The following is a 25690-nucleotide window of genomic DNA, read 5'->3' on the forward strand; positions in this document are numbered from 1 at the left end:
CTTGGGTCCTCCTCCTGCTAGAATCTCCCCGTCAAAGACCCCTGAGGTCCACCAGAGCCTCCCTCGGTCCCTCACCAGGAGCGTGTCCCCCAAGCCCTGTCAGAGGCTCCCAGGGCCTGTCAGCGCCCTCGCTCGCGGGGACCCTTCCCCACTCAGGCCCCACAGCCGTCACCCCCCTTCTGCACCCCCCAGCCTGGTCCACACTCTGGAAGGGTCTCTCTTGAAAGACCCCTTTTTCTAGGACCTTCTAAAAGCCACCAGGAAGTGTGCACTCCACAGCTGTGGACCCCGTCTGGCACCAGGGAGAGCAGGGCGTGGGGAGTACTTGGTGAGGAAAGGGGGGGCTGAGTGGGTGGGGTGAGGACAGACAGGCCCCAGGTGACCGTATGTTGACCGTGTGCCCCAGTGTGCCCAGTTCAGCCTTATATGGGCACCACTGTCTGTTGTCATTATTCGTAGCTCCCCTTTCACTCTTGAAAGTGTCCTGGAGTTGGGACAGTAAGTCGTATGGTCAACCTGGGTGTGATGGAAGCAGGACAGGGCACTGTCAGGGCACAAAGGAGGGAGTCCCTAACTGCTCTAGGCACTCAAGGAAGGCTCCCCAGAGGAGCTGGGAGCCTGGGCCTGGGAGGACCGTGGGAAGATGCTGAGCCCCTATATGGGCCGTGAGGGACCTGGAGGTCGGCCAGTGGAGAGAAAAGTGGCAAGAAGCAGCCAGGAGTTTCAGGGACCGCTCTGTGCTGCACCAGCCTGAGGGGCTGGACTTAGTCCTGAGGGCACTAGGGAGCCATGGGAGGGCTGGGAGCAGGAGAGAGGTGGGGATCAAACTCACAGGCGAAGCCAGCAGTTCCAAATACAAGCTGATAGGGCAAGAATGTCAGTAGCCCAGGGTGGTGTGAGAACCCAGGGACAGCCCCTCTTTCGGAAACGTTTTTCAGAGGAGGGGACATGGGAGCTGAGACAGGAAGGGCCAGTGAAGAGGATGTCCCAGGCAGAGACCTGGAGGTGGGAAGAACTGGCTCAGTTTGGGGAACAGCACACAGTTCAGAGTTGCTGGAGCAGCAAGTGGGATTTGGGGTCAGGGAGACAGGTGGGATCAGGCCATGAAGGGCCTTTGATATCAAGTCCAAGGTCTAGGCTTTGTCCACGGGGTGCTTGGGCGCTGTGGAAAGACATTGAGCAGGGGAGGGGCGGGTAGCTCTGGGGCCCTGTGAGGATGGATTGGGGCGGGAGACTGGAGTCAGGAAGCTGGGTCAAGGGCCCAGGGGGAGAGGCTGAGGCCTGACCTGGGGCCATAGGGAAGGAGAGGAGGGGTCAGGAGAGAGTCACTGGGCAGGAGGGACAGGGCTGGGGAACTTGACAAACTGCGAGGAGGAGGGATGGCAGGAAGGAGTGACCCTACCCCCTTTGATCTCTGCCGCCCACTCCTTGGGCCCCCCATTTTCCCAGCTCACACCTCCAGTCCATAAAACAGGTCTGAGTGGGAGCTGCACTGGTCCAGGCAGGGGTAGGCAAACTGGTTCTGAGAATCCAGAGCGGCCTGGCGCACAGGTGGGGCAGGGCAGGTCTCCATCCACGGGTGGCTGGTCTGAGGACGCCATTCCCCTGTTTGTCCTTCCAGGATCTCTTGAAGAAGCTGGTCCCTTTTCGGTCCCTCCCAGTGATGTGGGGGAGCTGTTAGCTTCGCCAGCAGCTGCAGAGCAGCGGGGGTGGCCCATGGACCTGCCAGAGAGCCAGGCGGGTGGCCCTGCTGCCGAAGGTAAGTGGCTGCGTCCCTGTTTGTCCCGTGGGAGGATGAAGAGGGAGGAGTGGGTGGATGGGACACCAGGCTGTGACTCGGGGACTTGGGAGAGGTGGCCTGGGGTGGCTGAGCCTCCACCTCAAGGCAGGGTGGGCGGTAGGGAGGGATCCTTGATGAAGTGCCTGCTGTGTGCCCACCTGCCTGGACACCTTATTTCATTTGCTCTGGGGAGGCCAGACTGCGAGAGTAGAAGCCTCTGCATGCGCTGTGTCCCCTGCCTGGAGCACCCTCTCCAGTGACCCACAGGCTACCCTCACTTCATTCAGATCTCTACTTTCTGTAAAGCAGCTGCCCTGTGGCACTCTCTCCCCTTTCCTGCTTTACTTCTCTTCATAGCACTGACATCTATTTGTCTGTCTGTTTAGACTCTGTCTCCCCCACTAGAACATGAGCTCCACAGGGCAGCCTCGGTTTTATTCACTCTGGTATTCCCAGTCCCTAGAGCTGCGCTGGTCAATGTGCGAGCCATATATGTAATTTAAAATTTTGTTAGTAGCCACATTGAAAGAAAAAAAAAGAAACAGACAAAATGAATGGCAATAATAGATTTTATTTAACCCCATATATCCAAAACAGTATCCTTTCAGCATACAACAATATAAAAATGTGTTGGAGTCATTCTCTTTTTTTCATACTAAGTCTTCAAAATCTGGTGTGTACTTTACACTAATAGAGCACCTCAATTTACACTCACCACAGTTCAGGTCTCAAGAACCACTGTGGCCAGCGGCTGCCCTGTTGGTCACGCTGCACTGGAGCAATGCCTGACATGTAATAGGAACCCAGTTGCTAAGTCCTTGAATAATTGGATGGATGCAGACCAAATGGGTGTGAAAGCAGCTTCGGGAGGAAGATGCTGGGTTGCCCTTCCTGAAACTCATCTATTAAGTGAGAGAGCCCGAGGGAGACTGCCATCCTAGAGGAGAGGCAAGACCCCTTTCTTAGAGGCTCCTAGCAGGCCTGGACTCTGGCCTCAGGAGGCTCTCCAGATAAGAAGGTAGGAGGCAGACACCGGGGTTCGGGAAGTGAGGGCAGGCTGACCGAGGGACCAACATCTAAACATCTAAACTTCGTCTGCACCAGCAGAGGGCGTGCGGCCACCGAGGAACCATGGCCAAGGGCTGAGCCAGCTTTGGGAGGCTCCCGAAGGAAAGGGAGGAACACACCCAGAAGGGATGGAGACCGAGGAAGGCAAGGGGGGAGAGAGACGAGACAGCGGAGGAGGGAGAGAGAAGGCTCAGGGAACGGAGAGTCGCTGAGTCGTGGGGAAAGAAGCACAGAGACAGGGAAGAAAATGGGAGCGGTGGACATGGAGACAGGCAGGCAGGACTCAGGGGACAGAGAGATGGGGAGGAGGATGGGGAGAAAGAGCCAGAGAGAAAAAACTAGAAAAGGGACAGGACAGAGACAGAGCTAGAGACACTGAGGAAGGAAATGAAGGAAAGAAGACAGGAGAGAAGCAGAGTGACATCTTCCTGAGGGGCCCCGGGAGGCAGAGTGTCACATCTGCACTGTAGATACATGCAGATCCTCAGATCCCACGACATCTGGAGCCAGCCAGTCCTGGGTGACCTCACTGGGCCTCAGGGTCCTCCTCCATAACATGGGGGCACAGTGAGAGGAGGTGTCTCCCCTAACTATACATTCCCACTCCCCTTCCCTAGAAGCATGAGTTCAAACCCAAGGGGACAAATTTTAGCTCACTACAAAGAACCCTTGAAGAATCAGAGGGATGAGAAAGGGCACTCATATGTTGAACATGTGACCTTGGGCAAGTTTCTAACTTGCCCGTCTCTAAGTATCCTTATCTTTAAAGTGGGGCTAATAATAGCAGCCACCATGGTTCGTGTAAGATGCTCAGAAGGGGCCTGGCTCCTATTAAAGGCTGAATAAATGTTCAGTTTTATTATTGAGCTTCCACCATGTGCCAGGCCCTCTGCCAGGACCTTTCCAGATTTTATCTCATCTCTTCTCCAGGAGCGAAGTAACCACCCCGCCACCCATTTTCTGGAGGAAGAAACTGAGGCTCCAAGAGCCTGAGTCCCTTGCCCACATTGCCCCCTGAGTCTGTCAGACCTTGCAGCCAGTGCTTGGCCCTCTGCTATACCCAGCTGTCCAGGGTCAGGGCAGGGAGCCTCATAGGTCGCTTCCAGCCCTGGGAAAGAGGCTGGGCTGGCCCAGTGGGTCCTGGGGTAGAGAATATACAGGCTCCTTCTATATCTTGGAGCATTTATTGAGTGCATGTTATGTGTGGATACAGCAGTGGACAAACAGACCCCAGGATATTCACATTGTGCAGAGGCAGGGGAGAGGGGGTGCTCTTCAAATACATAGACCTAGCCCTCCCATCCCTGGGGAGGGGAGATCACTCTATCCACCCATTTTACCGGTGGGGAAACTGAGGCTCCAAAAGGAGAAAAGACTTGCTCACAGTCATGAAGCTGGACTCTGAGCTCCTAACTGCTCCCCACCCACCCACCCTGCCTGGATTGCCCCATCCCCCTTCGTTTCAGGCCCCAGGCCGTGGGCATTGATGTCGCCAGCCTCAGGGATGTGGGAAGGAGAGAGACCCAGCCCCGAGGCAGGCTGGGAGACCGGAGATGCTGCCGGGAGTGATCGATCCAGGCTGCCCGCGCGATATTGGATTGTTCCTGGCTCCTGGGCCCACCTTCACCCTCGGCTTCTCCCAGAATCCTCTCTTCTTTGCCCTCCTCCACCCTTAGCCCCCTCTGAGCCGAGCCTGGGAAGCAGGGGAAGAGAGGAGGAAAGGCTGTACTCAGAGTATTTGTTCAGTATCTGGGCTCCTGAGCCAATTGAACACAAAGGATTCAACAGCAGGGGCACTTCCTGGCCTGAAAGATGGGGCCCACATTCCCAGGTCAGGGGATGGGGGAGGTGACTCAAAGACCCTCACATTGTGGCTGCCACCCAAAGCTTCCTGCGGTTCCCCACCAGCCCAAACTCCAGGCAGCTTGAAATGAATTCCTTTCCCTCTGCAGGAGCCAGGACCTGGGGTCACCCCTCTTTGCTCTTCATCGTCCCCCCTCCTCATAGGTGGGCTGGCACTCTTGTCTCCTCAGTGTACCTCTCGGACCAGCCAGAGGAGGGGAGCCTGGGGACACCACTCAGCTTAGAGGAACAAATACTCAACTCCACGTTTGAAGCTTGTGACCCCCAGAGGACAGGTCAGAGAATCAAGGAATTATGAGGGATGGAGATGGGCGGCTGGGAACTGGGGAGCCATAGCGAGAGGGATGGGCTAGGGTGAAGTGGATGATTGTGGGAAGCTTCCGGAAGGAAATGGATAAGGGGATGGAGGCCTTTCAGGACAAGGACAGTGAGGGGAGGAAACTTGGGGAACGTTAACAGAGGAGGGTGGGGCTTTGGGGCCTGGGAGAGGGAGGAAGGGCAGCCACTGTGGACCTGGTGGGGCACAGCTGGTCCTCTTCAGTCCACCTTCTGAGGTGGGGATGACTGGGCCCCATTGCCCAAGGGCCATGGTGCTGGGGTGCCACCAGCCCAGCCAGTGGTCCCACTTCAAAGCCATTGCCTGTCCCGATCCCCCACCCCTCACCTGCCCGACTCCCTCACAGCCTGCTTTATCCCCAGGCACTGTGGCTGTGACCCATGTACTAGCCTACCTGGAGGCTGTGACGGGACGGGGTCCCCAGGATGCACGCCTCCAAACACTGGCCTGCAGCCTGGACCCCAATGGCGAGGGCCCTCAGGCCACTGTGGACTTGGACACCTTCCTGGTCATCATGCGGGACTGGATTGCTGCCTGTCAGCGGGATGGGTGGGTCCCCGCACCTCCCCCCTCCCCCAGGAAACCCTTCCTAAGATCTAACCTCATACCTGCTTACTGCAGCCAGCACCCTTTGGGCACAGCGACCTGCTGTAGTTGGAAGGGAGCTGAGGAGGAGAGAAAAGTAGAGATGGGGTTGGGAGGGGGTTCTGAGGACAAAGTGCCTGAAATTGGGAGGCAGAGGGAGTCTGGGGGCAGAAATAAAATGGGCTGGAAGGAGGAGAAGGGTGATTGTTAAGGGGCTGACAGAGGCCTGTCCCCATCCCTCCTCCAAACCCAGTCCTTGCCCCTCCTGCTTTTCCATCTGGCCCCGGGCGCTTGCCATCTGGCCTCACCTTCCTCCCCACGGTGCTCACTCTCACCTGACCTGTCCCCTCCCACCACCCGCAATCCCCCTGCCAGTGGCTGGTCAGGAGTGGGCGGGTTGTTGCAGGGAGCTCTAAGCCTCATCCCTTTGATACAGGGGATTAGAGCTGGAAGAGGAGACCGCCTTTGAGGGAACCCTGACCTCCCAGCAACTGCCATCTGGTGAGATTGTTATATATAGAATGAAGCAGGCAGGCCCAGGGTCAGACAGTGTGGGGAACTTCCCACCCAGGGGCAGAGCAGGGGATGGGGCAGGACTCCAGAGACCTTTGCTCTAACCTGGAGCTGCGAGTTTGGCTTTCTAGGTGCCTCCATGACATGACTGCCTCCCAGCTGCCCTGAGCTTTGGGGTTTATTTGTTTTTTTCCTCACGGGTTCTTTCCAACTCCTCCTAACACCAGCCCTGTTACAGAGGCCCCTCCTACCTCTCATCATCATCTCCATCACCATCATCAAGCCGGCCCCCCCTGTACTCTAGTCCCTGCATTCAAGGTCCCTCTGGTCTTGTTGCTGGTACTGCCCCACTCCGGCCTGGCCTCAGCTCAGGCTGTTTCTCAGCCTAAACTTTCTGTGTCTTCTCGAATCCTTCACACCTGATAGGGAAGCCCTGGTGGGGAAGGCCTGGGATGCTGCAGGCTAAGGTCCCTTTCTGTCCAGCTCCCTCAGCACAGACCTGCAGTCCTCCCCTGCAGAAATCTGATTATCTGACTCATTACCTGCCCTGCTGTTTGGTTGGCTGGTTTGCTCACCATTCTACCCCAAAGTCTTCACACACAGGAGGTGCTCCATAAAAAAGTGTTCATGTTCTATTTCTCCAGGCTTATAAAAACAAAACAAAAGTCAAAAAATATAGCTTTCTTGTTATTCTCTGGAACCTCCTCCAACCGGGCTGTGAGCAGGGAAGGGGCAGGTCAACTCCCGGGGAGGAGAGGCTGGAGGCCAGGAGTCCAGGGAGGAGGCTGTGGTGAGGATCCAGGGGGAGAAGGAGAGGCCTGAGGCAGGAGGAGTGAGGGAGCCAGGACAGCCCAGGGGCTAGGTGGGTGAGTGGGAGAACTGGGAGGACAGACAAGTTTGAGGCAGTTGAGGTGCTGCCCAATGTTGGGCATGATGAATGTGGGGTGGTTGGGGGCTATGGGGAGATCCAGTCTGAGCTCAAGGTACCCATGAGCAAGAGGCTTTCTGGATGGTGTGTATAATTGCAACCCCAGGAGCAGATGGGATCACCCAGAGTGAATCTGAGGATGGAGGCCAAAGGAAGACCAAGGCCGGAATCCTGGAGCAATCCAACATCTCAGGCCACCTGGGAGCCCACCACCCTCTGTCTGTCTCCCTCCAGGATGCTCAGAAGCTGAGGATCCAGCCAACCTGGAGAGCTTCGGAGGCGAAGACCCCAGACCTGAGTTGTACCTATCCTCAGCCCCTCCCTGCCCTCCCCCTGCCCATGCCCTCCAGCCTGCCTAGGGCCCAGGGCCTGGCCTAAAGCTTGGGGTCCTTCGGGAAGTGGGTGAGGGACACAGGCTGTGCTAATAGCGCAGGGAGAGTGGGGCAGTCTCCTATTTCTCTTTCTCTAGAAGAGCCGCATCTCCCCGACACCAACACCTACCCCGACCTGGGGAAAGGAGGCCAGGGCTGTGGGCAGTGACCCTGGACCTTCCCCGTCCCCAGGCCCGCCACAGCTGACCTGCTGAGCAGCCTGGAGGACTTGGAGCTCAGCAACCGCCGGCTGGCTGGGGAGAACGCCAAACTGCAGCGCAGTGTGGAGACAGCTGAGGAGGGTTCCCTGCACCTTGGGGAGGAAATTTTGGCTTTGCGCAAGCAGCTCCGCAGGTGGGCCCGGCCCCGCCCACCCTCCTGCACACCCCCGTGTCCCACCTGCCCACAGGCACAGGCTCACTGCCACTTTCTTAGTATTCTAGGTAGAAACTGGGTTTCTGTCCCCCACACTCAGTCTCTTTCCCTCCTTTTTCCTCTGGGTCTCTGTCTGGGATTTCTCCGTTGCTCTGAGTGGATCTACATCTGTGATCTCTGGCTTCCTCTCTCCCATGTGGCCCACCTGCCCCCGCCCCCACTCAGTACCCAACAGGCTCTGCAGTTTGCCAAGGCCTTGGATGAGGAACTGGAGGACCTGAAGACTCTGGCCAAGAGCATGGAGGAACAGAACCGCGGCCTTCTGGCCCAAGCCCGGCAGACGGTGGGTTTCTGGCAAGGGGCACAAAGGTGCACTCTTCTTCCTACTATCTTGGAGTCTGAGCAACAGAGATGACTATGGAGTGGGAAAGGGCAGAGGTCTCCCGGGCTTCCTCCCTCAGTCCAGGCCCTGCTCCCCAGACTTTGGATCCAGATCTACTTGCCATCCCTCTCATGACAAAGGGGACGACAGCAGCAGTCAGCAGGGCTCCCCAGACGCATTCCCCCTCTCTTCAGTGACCCAGGCCCAAGTTGTGTGCCCAGGGGTGGAAAAAGGGCAATCTGGGGGCAAGGAGGCCTGAAAAGAAGGCTTTGTTCTCTCTCTGGGCTCGGTCAGGAAAAGGAGCAGCAGCAGCTGGTGGCTGAGATAGAGAGTCTGCAGGAGGAGGTGAGCTGAGGCCCAGTGCCCACCCCTACCCCTTCCCCAGTCCTCAGGATCTCCCCGCCCTACCCACTGCTGCCCCAAACACCCCCAGCCACCTGCAACAAACACCCTTCAGTCTGGTGAGGGAGACCTCAGAAGCCCAATCCCAATGTGTGAAGTCCCTGAAGGTCACATGGCTGCATGTGAGGACTGCCACAGTCGGTAAGAGGGTGGGGCATGGGGCGGACTCCCGGTTACGCTGAGGCTGCCTACATAAGTATGGGCCAGTCTGCCCTTCTCTGTGCCTCAGTGCCCTCACCTGCGAGAAAGGGAAAAATAATGGAATCTCCCTGGTTGGATTGTGTGAGATTTAAACAAGAGGATGCTAGGTACAAGGCAGGACACATGGAAAGAGCTCACTAGAAGATAGCTAGTGTTGTTCATATTTTTTATGGTGGAAAGAGCACAGGCCTTAAAGTCAGCCCTGATTCAGATCCCATCTCTGGGAATCCCCTGGCAGTCCAGTGGTTAGGACTCTGAGCTTCCACTGCAGGGGACACGGGTTCGATCCCTGGCTGGGGAACTAAGATCCTGCATGCTGCACAGCACGACCAAAAAAAAAAAAAACAAATCCCATCTCTGCCACTTACACAACAGACAGCCTTTAGGTATGTGACGTGCCCTTTCCGAGCCACAGTTTTATTCTCTAAGAACAGGAGAGAACGGTATCTGTTCGTCAGGATTGTTGTGGGGATTAAATGGCCACTTTTAGCCCAGAGCCTAACACATAGCATGAAGAGGCCCAGTCCAACCTCAGGGCTGACTCAAGCCCCATTCTGAGACAGAAAACATCGTCTTAGTTAATTCTGGGTCCACCTACTCCTTTTAGGTGGAAATAAAGCCCGCACGGAAGGTGGCATCTAAGTTGCTGGAGATCCATGCAGCATCTCAGTGCTCCTCAGTCAATGTCTGTTCTCTCTGCTGGTCACAGACTGATGTTCGTTGTCCCATCTGGTCCTTAGCCTTAGTCACCACTGCACGCTGGCATCCACTGGGGGGCTGACATTGCCTTCTGGTCTCTGGATGTACTGTCCTCACTGCATCTGCTGGTGGTAGCCCTTGTCGGAACCCGACAACCCACAAATGCCACTGGGGTTCCTCCACACCCTTTTAGGGGCACAGAGGAGGTTTAGCTGCTTTCCTGTGACTTGGTGTCTATAGGGGCCTCACTGGGCCTTCTGTGCCTTAGCTCCTCACACAGCCATCTCTGTTCTATTTTTCACACACCTTGCTGCTTCACAGACTGAACTGGGAAACAGCTCTCTCAGATTCCCAGATGTTCCAGAGGTTCTGTGGTTCAACTGCATCCATCCTGTCCAGCCGTCTAACCTGGGACTTGGGACTGGCCTCAGGGCCCATTTTCACTCTGTTGTTCTCTTCTTTGACTCTTCCTGAACTCCTCCTCCAGCGCTGAGGATCTCTGCCCAGTCCAGGCAGTAACACTCATTCTGCCTGATCCTCCCACATCTCTGTCCTATGTCTGTATTATGGCTTTTACACATAAACCAAAAAATTTTCCACTATCATTCCCTGGCTCTTCCATGAAAATTCCCTCTGTCAGGACAATGGGAATCTCGCTGCAGGATGGCTGCCATGGTGTGAAGCATGGGGTGCAGACAGGATGTGACTGTTTCTTCTAGAACATCTCTTTTATTGGGGGTATAGTTGTTTTACAACGTTGTGTTGGTTTCTACCGTACAGCAAAGTGCCGTAGAGTTCCCTGTGCTATACAGCAGATTCTCATTGGTTATCTATTTTATATATATTAGTGTATATATGTCAATCCCAATCTCCCAATTCATCCCACCCTCTCCCCCAAAACATCTTTTTTTAAGAACAAGAAGAAACTTTCCCTGAAGCCCCATGACAGGACCTCCCTCTCATATCTCATTGGCTAAAGTGACATCAAATGATTATAGCCGAATCACTCCCTGGCATGCATAACACAGCCATAGGTCTGGGATACTTTCAGCTCGGAAGAAGAAAGCACCAAAGAACCAGTGGCTTCAGTCTGAAGGACACTAATTAACAAGAGGTTTTGAAGGTTCTGGGCTGGTTTGGCAGCTTTTTGACTTGTTTGTCTGCCCGTGGCCTCGGGATCACAGATGGCTACAACAGCTCCAGAGCTCGCGTTCTCACTCAAAGCAGGACAAAGAGGGACAAATGCTCCTCTCATGGCTCTCTCTCTTCATAAGAAGGAAACATTTTTCCAGGAGCACCTCCACTCCACCCCCGCACCAGCAGACTCCTCTCACAGCTCACTGGATTACATGACGAGAGGCTGGGATAATATCTGACCTTCCTCAGCCTCTGGAGTGGGAGGCAAACGAGTGAGAGGGGGTGAGAATGGCTGCTGGGTTAGCTAACCAGCCGGGTATCTGTCCTGAATCTGCTGAGATTTCCATCTTGATTCACCTCCAGAGCTGCGGCTGGGACCCACCTGCCCGCGTGGATAGTGGACCCCCAAGGAAAGTAGGAGAGGGAATAAGCAGGGTGAATGGCAGCCGGCAGCCTCTGCCTCCTCCTGGCCCAGAAGGCCTGTGCCAGGTCAAGTGCCTTGAGCAGCGCCTGGGACATCCTAGGCGCTTGATAAACAAGCTATTCTTGGTTCCCTTCCCCCACCTTTCCCTTCTCAGCAGCTGCCTGCAGACCATCTATAGATCAAGTTCTCAAGTTACAGTAGGATAATGCTGGAGTAAGGGACACTCAGCTTTCCTAGGAGAACGTACAGAGCAGGGCTCAGGTTACTGCAGAAGGAGGCAGGAGCGGCTGAGTAACCAGGTTCCCTGCCGAGTGGCCCAGGATCCAGCCTGTAAATCCCGACCAGGTGGACAGATGTTGACACAGCATTCCTGGCCCGTCCTTCCTCTGCCCTTCACCTGGCAGCCCAGGCCCGCTGAGCCTGAGAGGGGGAGAAGGCGGCTGATGGAGGACTTGGAGCTGAGCCAGGCTGGAGTGAGGGGAGGAGCTGACCTTGGTATCCCTAGGGGCGCCAGGAGGAGGGATGTGGCCAAGGGTAAGTCGACTGCCTCCGTGCTCCTGAAATGCTTTCCCCAGTGACTGCCTCATGTCAAAACTCAGCGCAACTTGCTAGGGTTTTGGTGCCTGGAAGCTCTAGACTGGAATTTGGTCTGTTTTATTCTCAAATCCCATTTTGTGGCTGGCGTGGGCTGCCCTCTCCCAACCCCCTTGTTTTCGCAGATAACTCTCTTTACCCTTGAGGACTCAGACCCCGTACATCCTGCTTGCAAAGCCTGGGCTCCCACAAGGCCCAGGGCCCTAGGCCCACCTCACGTATTATCATCTGCTTTTGTGTCGGTCTCCACCTCCAGTGATGAGCAACTTGAGATGAGGGACGAAGCTCGTTCCCTATTCTCATCCAGGGCTGCATCTGGCTCAGAGGAGTCTGGGAGTTAAAAGTACAGGATTCGGGCTTCCCTGGTGGCACAGTGGTTGCGAGTCCGCCTGCCAATGCAGGGGACGCAGGTTCATGCCCCGGTCCGGGAAGATCCCACATGCTGTGGAGCGGCTGGGCCCGTGAGCCATGGCCGCTGAGCCTGCGCGTCTGGAGCCTGTGCTCCGCAACGCAAGAGGCCACAGCAGTGAGAGGCCCGTGTACTGCAAAACAACAACAACAACAAAAGCGCAGGATTTGGAATCAGATTTGGGTTTGAGTCCACTTACTCTCCATGTGACCTTGGCCAAGTTTCTTAGCCACGCCAATCCTTAATTTCTTCTGTAAAACTGGGGATGATTACAGTGTAAAAATTAATAATTGGGACAGCCAGACTTTACATTCTTCCTGAAAGGCACAGTATAACGCATATAGCAGTATCCATGAAATCTTCCTTCCAAAAATTAAACAGGAATCTGGACAAGGCCCTGGACCTACACATCAGTTTATAGGAAATAATGAGGAGGGAGGAGCATGGTAAATGTCCTGCACAGGGAACAAGAACACAGTAAAGCAAATCCAAACGCACCAATTCTACAGGACAAATGACCTGGTTTCTTCTACAAATGAAGGACCTGAAAAAATGCCAGGACTGGGGAGGCTGGGGATCACTGTCAGATGAAAAGAAATGGGAGGTTTCAACCAAAAGCCGTGGTGGACCTTGTTTGGATCCTCATTCAAAGAAGCTAAACGTGAAAAGACATTTGTGAGACAACCGAAACCAAAAAAGAGCACTGGGTGTGCAATGATATTAAGGAATTATGAATAATTTTGTTAAGAGTGATCATTGTATTGTGGTTTTACTAGAGGAAAAGTCCTCAGGTAGAAAATACAAATGCTGGAGTAGTTACAGGTGAAATAATATGATGCCTGGAGTTTACTTTAAAATACTCTGGTTAAACAAAACAAAACAAAAAAATTTGAAAAATATAGAAGAAATAAATGGGGAGAATGTATATGATTATTGAAATTGGGTGATGGATAATGGGGGTTCATCATACTGGTATTTTTGGGGGGGGCTGTGCCCCGCAGCTTGTGGGATCTTAGCTCCCCAACCAGGGATTGAACCCAGGCCCTCAGCAGTGAGAGTGTGGAGTCTTCACCATGGACTGCCAGGGAATTCCCATCTTTATCTTTAAAATAGGGCATAAGAAATAAGCTAACACTGGCAAGGTGTTCAGTAACTATTAGCAATAATAATTAGCTCATTTAATCCTCACAGCCACCCCGTGCATCCTATCTTATCTCCATTTTTGCAGCTCTATTTTGATTTTTCATCCGCAAATCAAAGCTGAGATCCCATAGGATGGTTGGAAGGATTAAATGGGCTAAAAGATAGACAGTGCTGAGCATGAGGGCCAAGGCACATCAAGTGCTCAGCACATGTCAGCTATGAATATTAACATGGCCATTTGCTGAAGTGAATGTGACCAGGGTCCCTTCTTTCAGAACGAGAAGCTGCTGGCCGAGCAGGATGGAGTGAAAAGGAGGAGTGAGGAGCTGGCCACGGAGAAAGAGGCTTTGAAGGTGCCACCCGTCCCTAGCACCTTGACAACTTCCTACCACCCCGAGGCCATTTTTACAATCACCAGTTTCAGCCCCCGTGGTCTGGTGAGATCAGGGACTTCAGTCAAGCCGTCAGGTTCCCAGGGCCAGTGGGCAACTCAGCTGAAACCCCTCTCGGTGTAGCTGATGTCCAGAGACATGGTTGGAGGTTGAGGAGAGGGGCTCGGGAGAGTGGGCAGGCCAGGGAGGGCAGGCCAGACAGATGGACGGGCTCCTTCCTTGGCAGCGGCAGCTCTACGAGTGTGAACGCCTCATTTGCCAGCGAGACGCCATCCTCTCCGAGGTGAGGGGGCTGGGGGAAAACATTTGCCTTCTGTGTGTCTCCTGCCCCAAGTCTGCAAAGGGAAGTCCTGCTTGGCTGTAATCCTTGGATAATTAGCCAGGAGAGATCAGAGTGGTTCCCGGGAAACTGGTGCTCTCCCTCAGGCCCTAGCTCTTCCCCCAAGCCCACCCCGCCTGTCCCCCCAACACCCAGCCTCAGCGTCTTTGGAGGGCTGGGCCCAGTCTCAGTCAGCTTTGGGCTTTCCCAGCGCACTCGCCACGCGGAGAGTCTGGCCAAGACCTTGGAGGAGTACAGAACTACAATCCAGGTAACCCACTGGCCTGGCCCCACTCTCCCCACTTCTCTTTTGCCATCTCTGGGATTTGCTGCCTGCTTCTGTCTCTGTTGATCTTTTTCCAAGTCTCCACGTCTTGTTTCTTCCATCGCTACTGTTTGACTGTGTGTCTCTCTCCCTCTCTGTCTCTCTCTGCCTTTTCACTTTTCCTCTGTTCCTTCCTTTCTCTCTCTCTATCTCCATCTCCTATCCACATTCCTTTTTTTTTTTAATATTTATTTATTTATTTGGCTATGTTGGGTCTTAGTTGCAGCACACGGGGTCTCTGTTGCAGCACACGGGCTTCTCTAGTTGCGGCACGCAGGCTTCTCTCTAGTTGTGGTGTGCGGGCTCCAGAGCGCGCAGGCTCAGTAGCTGTGGCGCGTGGACTTAGTTGCCCCAAGGCAGGTGGGATCTTAGTTCCCCAACGAGGAATCGAACCCACGTCCCCTGCATTGGAAGGCAGATTCTTAACCACTATACCACCAGGGAAATCCCTCCCATCCACTTTCATTCTCTGTGGGTGACTTCTCACCACATCTCCCCTCCTCCTATTTCTGTATCTCTGCCGGCCTTGTTTAGATTCTTGTCTCGGCCTCTCTCTGGGTCTAGTCCCTCTGTCTCCTGAGGCGACTCCTCTCTCTATACCTTGTCTTCAGAGTCTCTTGCACCCCATGTGTCTCTTGCCTCTCTGTGAATCTGTTTCTGTGTCTCTCGTTTTTCCATGTGTTTTATCTCTGCCTTCCTTTTCTTAATTTTCCTGACTGATAGGTTACCTTCTGGGTTCCTGTTGCTCTTTGCCTCTCTTTGGCTTCCTAAGTTTCTGTCACTGTTTCTTCCCCTTCTCCCTTGGCAATATGTGTCTGGAGGAGCCCAAAGAAGTCACAGGAGTGGAACTGACCTTGGAAGAGGAGCCCAGGCATGGGGGGTGGGGAAAAATGGAGACCCAGGGGTCCCCCACTTCTTCCTTTGCAGGAACTGAAGCTGGAAATTTCACACCTGGAGGAGCAGCTGAGTCAGACCCATGAGGGGCTGGATGAGTGAGTGGAATGGCAGGGGTGGAGGAGGCAGGAGGGGAGCCCCAGGACAGGGACCCCTGGCCTCCAGCCCCAAGGTGGGCAGGGCAGCAACCCCAGCATAGGCTGACGGACAGGTGGTGGGCAGGCATGGAGGCAGCTTTCCCCGTCCTGACTGTGTGGCCAGGCTACCTGAAGGGGCTCAGGTGAGGAGAGTGGACTGGACCAAGCTGCCACGACCATCGCTGGGTGTGGAGATCCAGGCCATTCGGCAGGTGGGCCTGACACCCCCAGAACACCCTAACCCACCGCCAGCGGCAACTCTGACCCAGCCCTCTCACACCACCCCAGTTCCCCCAGGACCATCTCAGTCCTTAACTTCATCCCTAACCCAGTCCTTGGTCTGAGCACCAAACCCCTGCAGGGTGCTGCCCCCACCGACTCCCCAGCCCAACCTCTCACACCACCTTCTTTCCACCTCCCATCCTCACGCCTCAGCCCATCTCCATCCCACCTCTGACCTGTCTTCTGCCTTAATCTGACTCTCCATGGCCTCAGAAACAACTTCTTCTCTCCCAGAAACAGGAAGTGGCAGCCGCCGATCTCTCCAACCCTTTGTGTGGCGTGTGGCAGTGGGAGGAGGTCATCAATGAGACCAATGAGGAAGCTGAGTTTCCACCTGAAGCCCCAACTGGGGGGCAGGTGAGCACAGGAGGGACTCTGAGACCACTGGATCCAGGGGCCGGGAGAGGGGCCTTGGACACCATGTGCCTTCACTGTTCCCCATCTCATAGACAGATGTTGACTGCGGGCCTGCTGGCTGCTGGCCAAGGAGCCCCCAGCCAGACAGGACACCACCCCTGCCCTTTAGGGACTGGCCTGCTGGTGTGGAAGACAAAAGTGAACAAAGCAAACACACAAATTGCATGCTAGTGGTTGTCCTTATTTCAAATACACTGTCAGGAATCACCTTATTTAAAATGGGACTACAGTGGGAAGGGAGTAAGTGAATTGTTCTTCTTGACACCATAAAGGTACAGTAAGCATTTACCTTTTGAATATGTCACCTTTAAGAAAAACTTAACAAGCCCTGTACGTAATCTTGAATTCAACAATAGCCATTGTTTTATGACTTCCGTAATTACCCGAACAATATTTCAAACGTTGTTTGAAACAACGAAGACAACTCATCTTCAGTGTTCACAGCTGAAAAGTGAGATTTTAAGCTGTTAGTGCCAGAAGAATTCCTTTTTTTTAAGAAAATATTGCTAACAGCTCTGTAAACAACGCTGTATTGTCTTGAAAATTATACTGCTTCAAAGCTGTTCATCATCCTTAAAAGACAAACTCGTTTCTCTGTTCACTTTTTCCCTGAGTTGAGAGAAGCTTCTGTTTCTCTTTGACACCAGCGCTCCTGTGGGATTCCTCACTGACCTCTCCCACTGCTTCTGCGAGGTTTAGGCACCCTCATCCCTCATTCTGTTATTCATGGGAAACTGAGGCTCAGAGGGCGATCACACAGCTTGTGGGGGGCGGAGCCACACTCCTCAGGGGAAGTGTAAATTAGAGCGAGCTTCTGCTGAGAGTGGTCCGTTGCCTCCTGGAGGGGAAGGCTGACCCGGGCCTCTGGGTGCTGCCTGCGCTGGCTCCTGGGGATACATAGTGGAGTCATTCAGGACCTGGATTCTCCAGCGCTCAAGGCCTGGTAGAGATCATGCAATCAGGCCATCCCAATGCAGGATGATCCATGTGCTAGACGTGGGTGGCGGGCCCTGTGGGAGCCTCGAGAAGAGAGTTTCCATGTTGGGTAGGCGACTGAAGGAGATATCACAGGGAAACTGACACGAGTTTATTTTGAAGAAAGAAAGAAGTTAAGTGGTGTGATAAAGGAGAGGTCTTCCAGGCAGTGGGAACAGTAAATGCAAGGATGTGAGAGCGTGAAACCACATAACATGTTTGTGGAGCAGAGGGCAGTGGGGGTGACTAATGAGAGATGAGGTCTGGCTGGATAATGAAAGGAATTCCCTGTCAATGAAGCTGAGAGGTTGTGCTTTTCTCCATCAAGCCACAGGAAGGCTGAGGGTAGGGAGGGGCAGGTCACCTCTGGATGTAGAAAGACCCCTCTGGGGCCACATGGGGACTGACTGGAGGCTGAGAGCCTGCGAGGCCAGGGAGGAGGCTGGGAAAGTGATCCAGAGGTAGAGGGTGAAGGTTGAGCCAGACCAGGGCCTTGGGATAGAGAAAAAGGGACAGGCAGAGAGAACTGGGGCAGGGAGACAGAGCTGCCGACCTGCTGACAGCGGGGTTGAGGGCGCTGGATTCCGGGAAGGGAGTAGACAGAAAGACGCTGAACTTAGCTTGCCACCCTCTGAGGTAAGCACCCTGAGGGATAGGGGGGTGCTTCTCAGGGGCAGTGGGTGCACAAGGCTGGAGCTCAGGGATGTATTTATAAAAGTGTCGAGTTGGTGGTTGAGACCACAGGCAAGGATGGATGTCTCCAGAGAAAATGGAGGGGGACCTGGGTCCCCAAGACTGGGAACTTGGGAGGAGAAGAGTGTTGGAAGGGAAACGTTGAGCCTCTTTGGGGCCCAGATGAGTGTGAGAGGCTTGTAGGAGTGTGAGAGGTGCAGGGGTCCTGAACTCCTGGGTCCTGAAGGAGAAAGGGGCTTGCTGGAACAACCGTCCTGCTTCTGGCTTCTGCTCCTGGAGGGATGCTAGAGCCACCCTCAAGTGGGGCCCAAGAGGAGGGCAGGGCTTAGAAGCAGGTGGTGAATTCTTGGCAGGTGTTGCAGCCTGGGAGACCTAAGCTTTTCTTTCCCACAGAGAAACTTCCAGGGAGAGCCTGCATACCCTCATGAAGGAAGGAAGGAGAGATCAATGTGGTAAGAAGATTGGTCCTCCCTGAGCCATCCCTCTGCCTCTAGCTGACGCCAACTCTCAGATGGCTAGAGTACAAGGCCTGGAAGAGCCCCGAGGGAGTGCATCACTCATTCCCTCGTTCATTCATGCTGAGGCCACACTGGGCCTGCAGACCAGGATGAGTGAGACCCAGCCCTGCCCTCAGACCCTGATCGTTCCAGAAGGACATCCAGCACCCAACCCCACCTGGGGGGAAATACTTTTGGAGGAGGCCCTGCTTGGGGTCCTTTAGGAGTGGTATTCGTATAGGAGGCCCTTAGACAAGAAGACAGTTGTCAGGCAGATGGGACAGCTCAGTCACTAAGTCACTGTCACTGAACACACCTCTCCCAAGGCCTCCAGGGAACTGTGGGATGAATGAGACCAAGACTGTGCCCCAGGAGAGCAGCCAGACAGTTGGGAGATGATCAGGGGCTCTGGAATCAGACAGCCTGGGTTCAGATCCCAGCTCGGTTACTTTGTGATGGGGTGGAGTGAGCGCCTGCCCTGTGATTGTTACCGACTGTTACGAGGCTCATGTGCAGCCTCGGAGGATAGAGAAAGCACTAGATGTCTGGGCCCACCCTCCTCCATGGGGCCTCTGCCTTCCTGCGGTGCCTCTCTGTTCCCCCTCCCCTCTTGCAGGCTCCCGGCTGCGGCAACTAATGAGGCTGCCTGCCGCGGCCTCTAATTGGACTTGTCTGGGAAAGCTGAGATTGGGCAGGATGGGGGCCCTGGAGCTGTGACCTCCCCCAGCGTCACCAGGGAATGGAAGAGGGGGCTGAGCAGCGGTGTAGACAAGGGCTGGCGTAGGGGCTGGACATCCGAGCAGGGTGCAGTGGGCAGGGGCAGTATGATCCACAGATTGGGAAGCTGGGAGTGAGGGAAGTGGTGAATCCTGTGACCCCTAGACGTGACCAGGGGCGAGAGCTTGGACCTTGAGAGAGGGGCTGGGGGTCCCCGAATAGAAGTCCCAGAGGATCAGACAGCTGTGTGTCTGACTGGGGCAGAGGCTGGGACCCACGAGCCTGGATTGGATGGGAGTTGAGGAAACAGCTGTATCCCGAGGGTGTTGGGCCTGAAGCTGGTAGCTAAGGCTGGAAGGCTGGATCCCTGATCCCCAGCGAAGGTGGTTGGCAGGTGTTGTGGACCTCTGGGTCTCCAAGGGACGTCAGGGCTGGCCAGCTTGAGGCCTGAGTCCCCAGAGAGGCATTTCAGGGGCTCAGACAGCTGTGACCATAGGAGCCGCAGAGGCTGGAGCTTGCACACTTAAGAGAAATGATTTGGGATGGGGGCAGGGCCTACACAGTTGGGTTCTGGAGTCAAGGAAGTCTGAGCTGGAGTCCCAGTTCTCAAGACCCAGTAAGACCGAGACTGATTGAAAATGGCCCAACCCACCAGGCAGGAAGCTGGGCCAGGGGGTGGGGTCCCGGAGAGATCTGAGTCTCTGGTGTTTTGGGTGTGAGAGAACCAGAAGCCTCTGATCAACTGGGGGATCAGCTGGGAAAGTAGCAGCTGAGAAAGCCAATGAGGTGGAGAGGCCCCTGACCCTGTAGGAGTCACATACTCTGGAGAATTTGGTGAAAATTCCCTTGAAAAAATACAGATGCTGAGACCTACTTGCAACAGTTTGCTTGTTGGCAAACTCCAGGATATCCCCCAGGTCTCTCCACGGTGCCCATCCATGTTAAGAGCCCTCCTTTAAAGGTTCTGCCACACAGCGGGCAAATGGGAACCAGGCAGGGGAGACAGATGCTTGCAGCGACTTTCTTGTCACCCCAGGTTACCCAGGAGAGAGGAAGAAGAGGAAGCAGAGATCCCGGTCATGGTACGCAGTCCCCTGCACCATCCACTGCAGGCCCTCAGATGAGGCTGCTGTAGTCACAGCTCCTCCCCAACCCCTGCCCACACCCACAAGTAGGCCAAGAGATAACGATGCCCTCGCTGCAGCTAATGAGAGGAGACGGTGCTGTAGAGGGAGGCTGCAGGCCAGTGGGCGGCCAGAATGTTCCCAGGGGACCCCCCAAGCACACATACAGGGCTGCAGCCGCTACACCACAGACGTGGCTACACCCCCGGGTTGCAAAAATGCACAGGCACAAGCGCCCACACTCAGGAAGGGCCGGGCCCTCCCTGGCCAGCCCCAGAACTCCTTTGGGGCACCGCACCTGTCACAGCTGCCCTGCCCGGTACCACCCACACCAGCTCCTTTGCTTCTCAACGTGGCAGGTGACAATCCTGATTCTTAGGCAAGGGAAGAGAGGGAAGGAAATTTGGCGAGGTCAGAAGCCTGCAGTCCTCAGATAAGAACCGTGAGCCCCGAAGGTGTGCCAGCCTCCGTTCCAGGCACCTGGGACCCTTCAGGGCCCACACCGTCCAACATGGTCTCTCTGAGCAGCCTGACCCCAAGCCCACTTCTTTCCCACCACACCACGCTCCCTTCCATGGAGACTGGGGCCTCACCTCAGTTTCCTCGCGGCTAGTGTGACAGCAATCTTTACCCAGCTCTCAGGGTGAGGATAAGTGTTAAGGATCAGGTAGTAAAGTGCCTGGCACAGAGCAGACACACAGGAGGCGACAGTGGTGAAGATAATGGCTGGGGTTGGTGTTCCTGGAACTCTTTATTTATTATTGTATTGTTATTACCATATCATCATCCACAGAGCAAAGGCATGGGTGGGAAAGCCTGAGATCTGCAGAGGGGATGCCCTTTCAGAAAGACACGGGGGATGAGGTGGGAAAGTGAGTCAGGAGGAGTATTTGGGGCTTTAATCTTAAAGTGCCTGCTGGGCCTGGCACAGGGCAGGAAGATGGACCCAAAGAGTATACATGGGGGCTTCCCTGGTGGCGCAGTGGTTGAGGGTCTGCCTGCCGATGCAGGGGACACGGGTTCGTGCCCCGGTCCGGGAGGATCCCACATGCCGCGGAGCGGCTGGGCCCGGGAGCCATGGCCGCTGAGCCTGCGCGTCCGGAGCCTGTGCTCCGCAACGGGAGAGGCCACAACAGTGAGAGGCTCGCGTACCGCAAAAAAAAAAAACAAAAAAAAGCAGTATCCACGGTGGACTAGGCCCAGCCCAGGGCTGGGCTCCTCAAGAATATGGGGTCTCTGCCCTCAGGGAGCCTGTATACTTCCAGAATCAGATAGAAGATGGAAATAATAATGTTGAGTAGCTCACGCAGTTATTGTACGCTCACTGTCTGCCAGGCACTGTTCTGAGCCTGCCTCCTGATTTTTTGGTTTTTGCCCACATTCACTCATTCATTCTCCACTTCAGCCCTGTGAGGTGGGTGCCGTCATCATCCCCATCCAGCACATGGAGAAAGTGGGGCCTAGAGAGATGGGGGAACGTGCCAAGGGACACATAGCAGGAAACTGGCAGAGCTGGGAGCTCAACGCAGCAGTGTGTCTCCGGGAGGCTCACGCACTGAACCACTGTGTCCCACCCCCTTCCATGTGGTCACTTCTGTCCAGCGGGCTGAACCTAGCACCGCTCCCAATCCAGGACCCGGTGTCTCAAGTTTGTCTCCTTTGTCCTTCCAGGTGGATCTCCCCATCCCTCTGGGAGACTCACACCCTGGAGACATCCCAGGAAGCCCTCCTGAGAGGTAGAGGGACCCAAGGGCCTGGGGGCAGACTTGGGGGCAGAGAAAAAGTCCAGCACCATCGCCCTGCCTTCCTTTCCCCCCAGCAGGCCCTCAGAGCCGGAGCTGCAGCAAGCCCTGGTGCCGGTGGTGAAGGAGCTGGTCCCAGTCAGGAGGCCAGTCTGGGGCCACCTCTGCCTGCGCCCCCTGCACCCCCAGCAGCTCAGGTGCACCCCAAGGCGTCTCCAGAAGGAGGGTGATGGTCAGACAGGGCACTTCCGGGATACCATGGGCTCCCCTGGGCCCCCCAAGCACTGTGCTGCCTCCCCACAGAGTCACTCGGCACCCGCTGATCCTGGCGCCAGTCCTGGGCCTGCTGCTGCTGCTGCTACTGCTACTGCTGCTGCTGCTCTCGGTCCGGCTGCTGGGCCAGTCCCCGACCCCCACCTGGCCCCACCTCCAGCTCTGCTACCTCCAGCCGCCTCCAGTGTGAGGCATGCATCCTGCCGCCTCAGAGCGGTGTCTAGTTCAGTGATTTAACAGGGGCTCTTTTTACTGTTAATCCCGTGGGTGTGCCACTGTGATTTGGGATTATCCCATTGCCGGGACCCTAGATACAGTGCTGCAGGGTCCACAGTCCTGTATTGGGTTTTTATGTGAAGTCTCTTGTTTTTTTAACGTTGACAACTACATTTCTTAACAATAGCAAAACACAACCAGTAATGGATTAAGCACTAGGGGTTATATTCCCTCACGAAACAAGTCTGGAGGAGGGCAGTTGTGGACCCACAGCTCAGTCTGCATAGCACAGGGACCAGCATGCTGTGATTCTCTGTGACTCTCTTGGCCCTTCCCCTGTGCTCAGGAGGTGGCAGGTGTTGTAGCTTCATTCGTCATATCTGCAGGGAGAAGGGGACACATCTCTTCCTTTTTATAAAGAAAAGCAATAGCCTTCCCAGAGCCAGCAGCAGACTCTGTCTCATCGGCCAGAACTGTTTGGCATGACCACCCCTAGCTGCAAGGGCAACCCGGAGAGCAAGCATCTCTCTTGGCAGAAAGAGGGAGAACAAGATGTGGGCCAGGCACACACATAGGTGTCACCAACGGCCAGCAGGAAACGGTGTGCCATTTGTTCATTCAGCAAACACTTAGTGATCATCTATTTGCCATGGCTAGACCTTAGAAGACAGAAAAATAGACCCTCCAATGCCAGGCTGAGGAGCATTGATTTTTCTCCTGAGGATGATGGGAGTTTGGGGGACATTTAATTACTTGTTTTTGGTTATTTACTTTGTAATTGAGGTATAACTTACATACAATGATAAATGGACAAATCAAGTATCAGCTGGATAAATTACTGCACATGTAAACATCCATGAAACCAAAACCCGGGTCAAGATATAGAACAATTTCAGCACTGTAGAGGCTTCCTTGGGAGAGCTTTGAGCCAGGCAGGACAGTGATAGAGGTAGCTACAGGCTCTGTGAGAGCTCAGGAAAAGCACCTAACCCAGCCTGGGAGGTTAGAGATTTCTTCCCAAATAGGTGACATCTGCATTTAGTCTTGGAAGATGGGTAAGGTTGGTTATAGTAAAGAGAGGCGGGGGAGGGTGTCCCAGGCAGAGGGATAAAAGTGTGTGAAGACCAGGTGGTTGGAAAGCACCTCTGTGTGTAGAAAGCCATAGGCAGCACCATGTTGCTTGGATTTAAAAAAAAAAAAAAAATCCAGGGAAGGATGAGGCTTTAGAGTTGTGAGAAAAAAGATAGGCAGACAAGAGCCCATTAAGGGTTTTGAACACCAGCTTGAACTCTACTGCCAAGTGCCCAAGAAAGTGCTGTGATCAGGGAAGGGGCAGAATCAACTCTGGGTGGGAAAGAGACCTTCTGAGCCTGTACAGAGGATGAATAATAATGGAGTGAGGCTGGAGGCAGGAGGTGGGGAGAAGGCTGGGGCCATGGTCCAGGTGAGAGAGCATGAGGTCTGAGCTGGGCTGGGTGCATGGATGGAAAAAAGGGCAGGGCAGAAAGAGGCAGAGCAGGAAGGACAAAGCCAGTACTGACAGGCTATGAAGGAGGATGAAGAGGGAAGGGGCTAGGACTGCACCTGCATCTGACCCACTGACTCGTAGATAGTGGAGCCATTCCCAACATAGGGAACCCATGAGAAGGTGTGGGCTTGTGGGGGACACTCTGAGCTCATGTGGGGAGGAGTGAGTGTCTGGGTTCCAAGAAGTGGCTGGAGCCCTGAGCACTGAGCTTTCAGTCTAGAAATGGGGGTCTGGATGTTATTAGCTGTGATGGTGATTGAAATGTGGGGATTGCTGAAATTTCCTGAGGAGAAGGGAGTAGAGTGGGAAGGGGTTTGGGGCACCATTTTGTGAAAAGCCTCAAATGCTAGACAAGCGATCTGGAAGGATGGACTTCCCTGGTGGTCCCGTGGTTAAGACTCCCCGCTCCCAACGCAGGGGAACCAGTTTCGATCCCTGGTCAGGAAACTAGATCCCGCATGCTGCAACGAAGATTCTCGCAAATAAGACCCTGCGCAGCCTAATTAATTAAAAAAAAAGACGTGGGGAGGAAGTACAGGAAGAGCACAGGCCAAGACGGAGTTACCAGGCCCTTCAGCAAACAGAGGATGAGGCTTCTCACAGGGTTGTGAGGCTGAAAGAGCCAATACAATGGTATGTGGAAGAGTGCCCAGCATATAGTAACTGCTCATAACATTTTAATTCTATTTCTCCATGAGAGTAGTGGAATGGTCTAGACTTCTGAAGTTGCACAGATTTGGGTTCCAATTATCCTTCACTAGCGCTGACAACTTTCAGAGCCATGTTTCTTTGTAAAATTTGGCCAACTCCAGATAGTTGTAAGGAGTAAACACAGTTATTCATTGTTCAGTATTTCTGAATAACAGGGAAACAGGCCACACCCCACAGCCTAACGGCCAATTAGGGCGCGGTCCGCCTCTCGGAAATGCAAATTACGGGAGAGCTTGCCAATCACCAAGCGCCAGCCCCGCCCCCTTTCCCCACGTCGACTCGCCCAGCTCCACTCTCTTCTCTAGGCCAATCAGAGCGCAGTCCGTGCGAGCTGCGCCACGGGAGCTAGGTTCAGAAACCTCGCAGACCAGTTAAGGGAGTGAGTTGCCATGGTCACCACTGAGGGGCGGGGCGGAAGGGCTGGCCGAGCAGAGAGAGAGAGAGAGAGAGAGAGAGAGAGAGAGATTCTGATTGGCTGCTTCCTTACTTCCTTCACCGGTGGGCCAGGTGTTTCCTCGCCTCCGTCCCGTGCCCCCAGGAGCCTAATGCCTTTCTCCTTTCTCCTCTCCTCCCGCCCCGACCAGGCGCCCCAATGGTCTCCCGGGAGGCGCGCAGTTAGAAAACCCTGAAGAAACTGCTGCAGGCTGCTGCAAGAGAGGCAGAAACCCTTCTCTATTTTTTATTTTATTTTGGGGGTCTGCGGCCCCGTGGCTTTCGGGATCTTAGTTCCCTGACCAGGGATTGAACTCGCCCCAGCAGTGAAAGCGCTGAGTCCTAACCACTGCATCACCAGGGAATTCCTGGAAACCCTTTTCTAATAATGTGTTTTGCTTCCAGAAGGGCGTACTTAAGTCTTCTAATGGTGTATCTGGTTTAATCCTCAAAATAATGAGGGAAAGGAGGCTGGAAGGTTAGAAGCCGTTCCCAATACCACACAAGTAGGTTTAGGGGAACCCGGTTTTGAATGGCAGATGCATCTCCAGAGTCCCCCCATCGCCGCCCCCCCCCAACTTTCCACTGCGCCCAAAGAGAAGTCGGGAAGTGATGCGAGAGCGGAAAAAGAGAAATTCAGAGAAAATGAGAGCCGGGAGAGAGACGAAGACCTAAAAGAAGAAAGAAAGAAAAAAAAAAAAAAGACACGAAGGAGTCAGGCAGAGAAAAAAGAAAGTGATTAAGAATGGAAGGAAGAGTTTTAGGCAGAAAGAAGAGTCGAGAGAGGAGACAGAGATTCCCCAGA

General features: G+C 54.4%; 1 protein-coding gene across 1 annotated transcript; it reads left to right on the forward strand.

The window, feature by feature from the left end:
• Positions 1-1696: 1696 nt before the first annotated feature.
• KASH5 (KASH domain containing 5) lies at positions 1697-22188 on the forward strand (the record flags this gene model as incomplete). The annotated part of the gene is made up of 19 exons (XM_082863608.1): positions 1697-1759; positions 4882-4986; positions 5411-5597; positions 6070-6134; positions 7309-7375; positions 7638-7799; positions 8046-8163; positions 8497-8547; positions 13487-13564; positions 13830-13886; positions 14134-14193; positions 15175-15239; positions 15403-15490; positions 15795-15917; positions 18039-18097; positions 19896-19941; positions 21655-21719; positions 21806-21922; positions 22029-22188. Exons 1-19 carry the CDS (start codon positions 1717-1719, stop codon positions 22186-22188), a joined length of 1716 nt encoding a protein of 571 aa, XP_082719734.1. The 5' UTR covers positions 1697-1716.
• Between the last annotated feature and the right edge of the window lie 3502 nt (positions 22189-25690).

Source organism: Leucopleurus acutus (genome assembly GCF_964270905.1).
Source record: "Leucopleurus acutus genome assembly, chromosome: 20".
Taxonomy (NCBI): domain Eukaryota; kingdom Metazoa; phylum Chordata; class Mammalia; order Artiodactyla; family Delphinidae; genus Leucopleurus; species Leucopleurus acutus.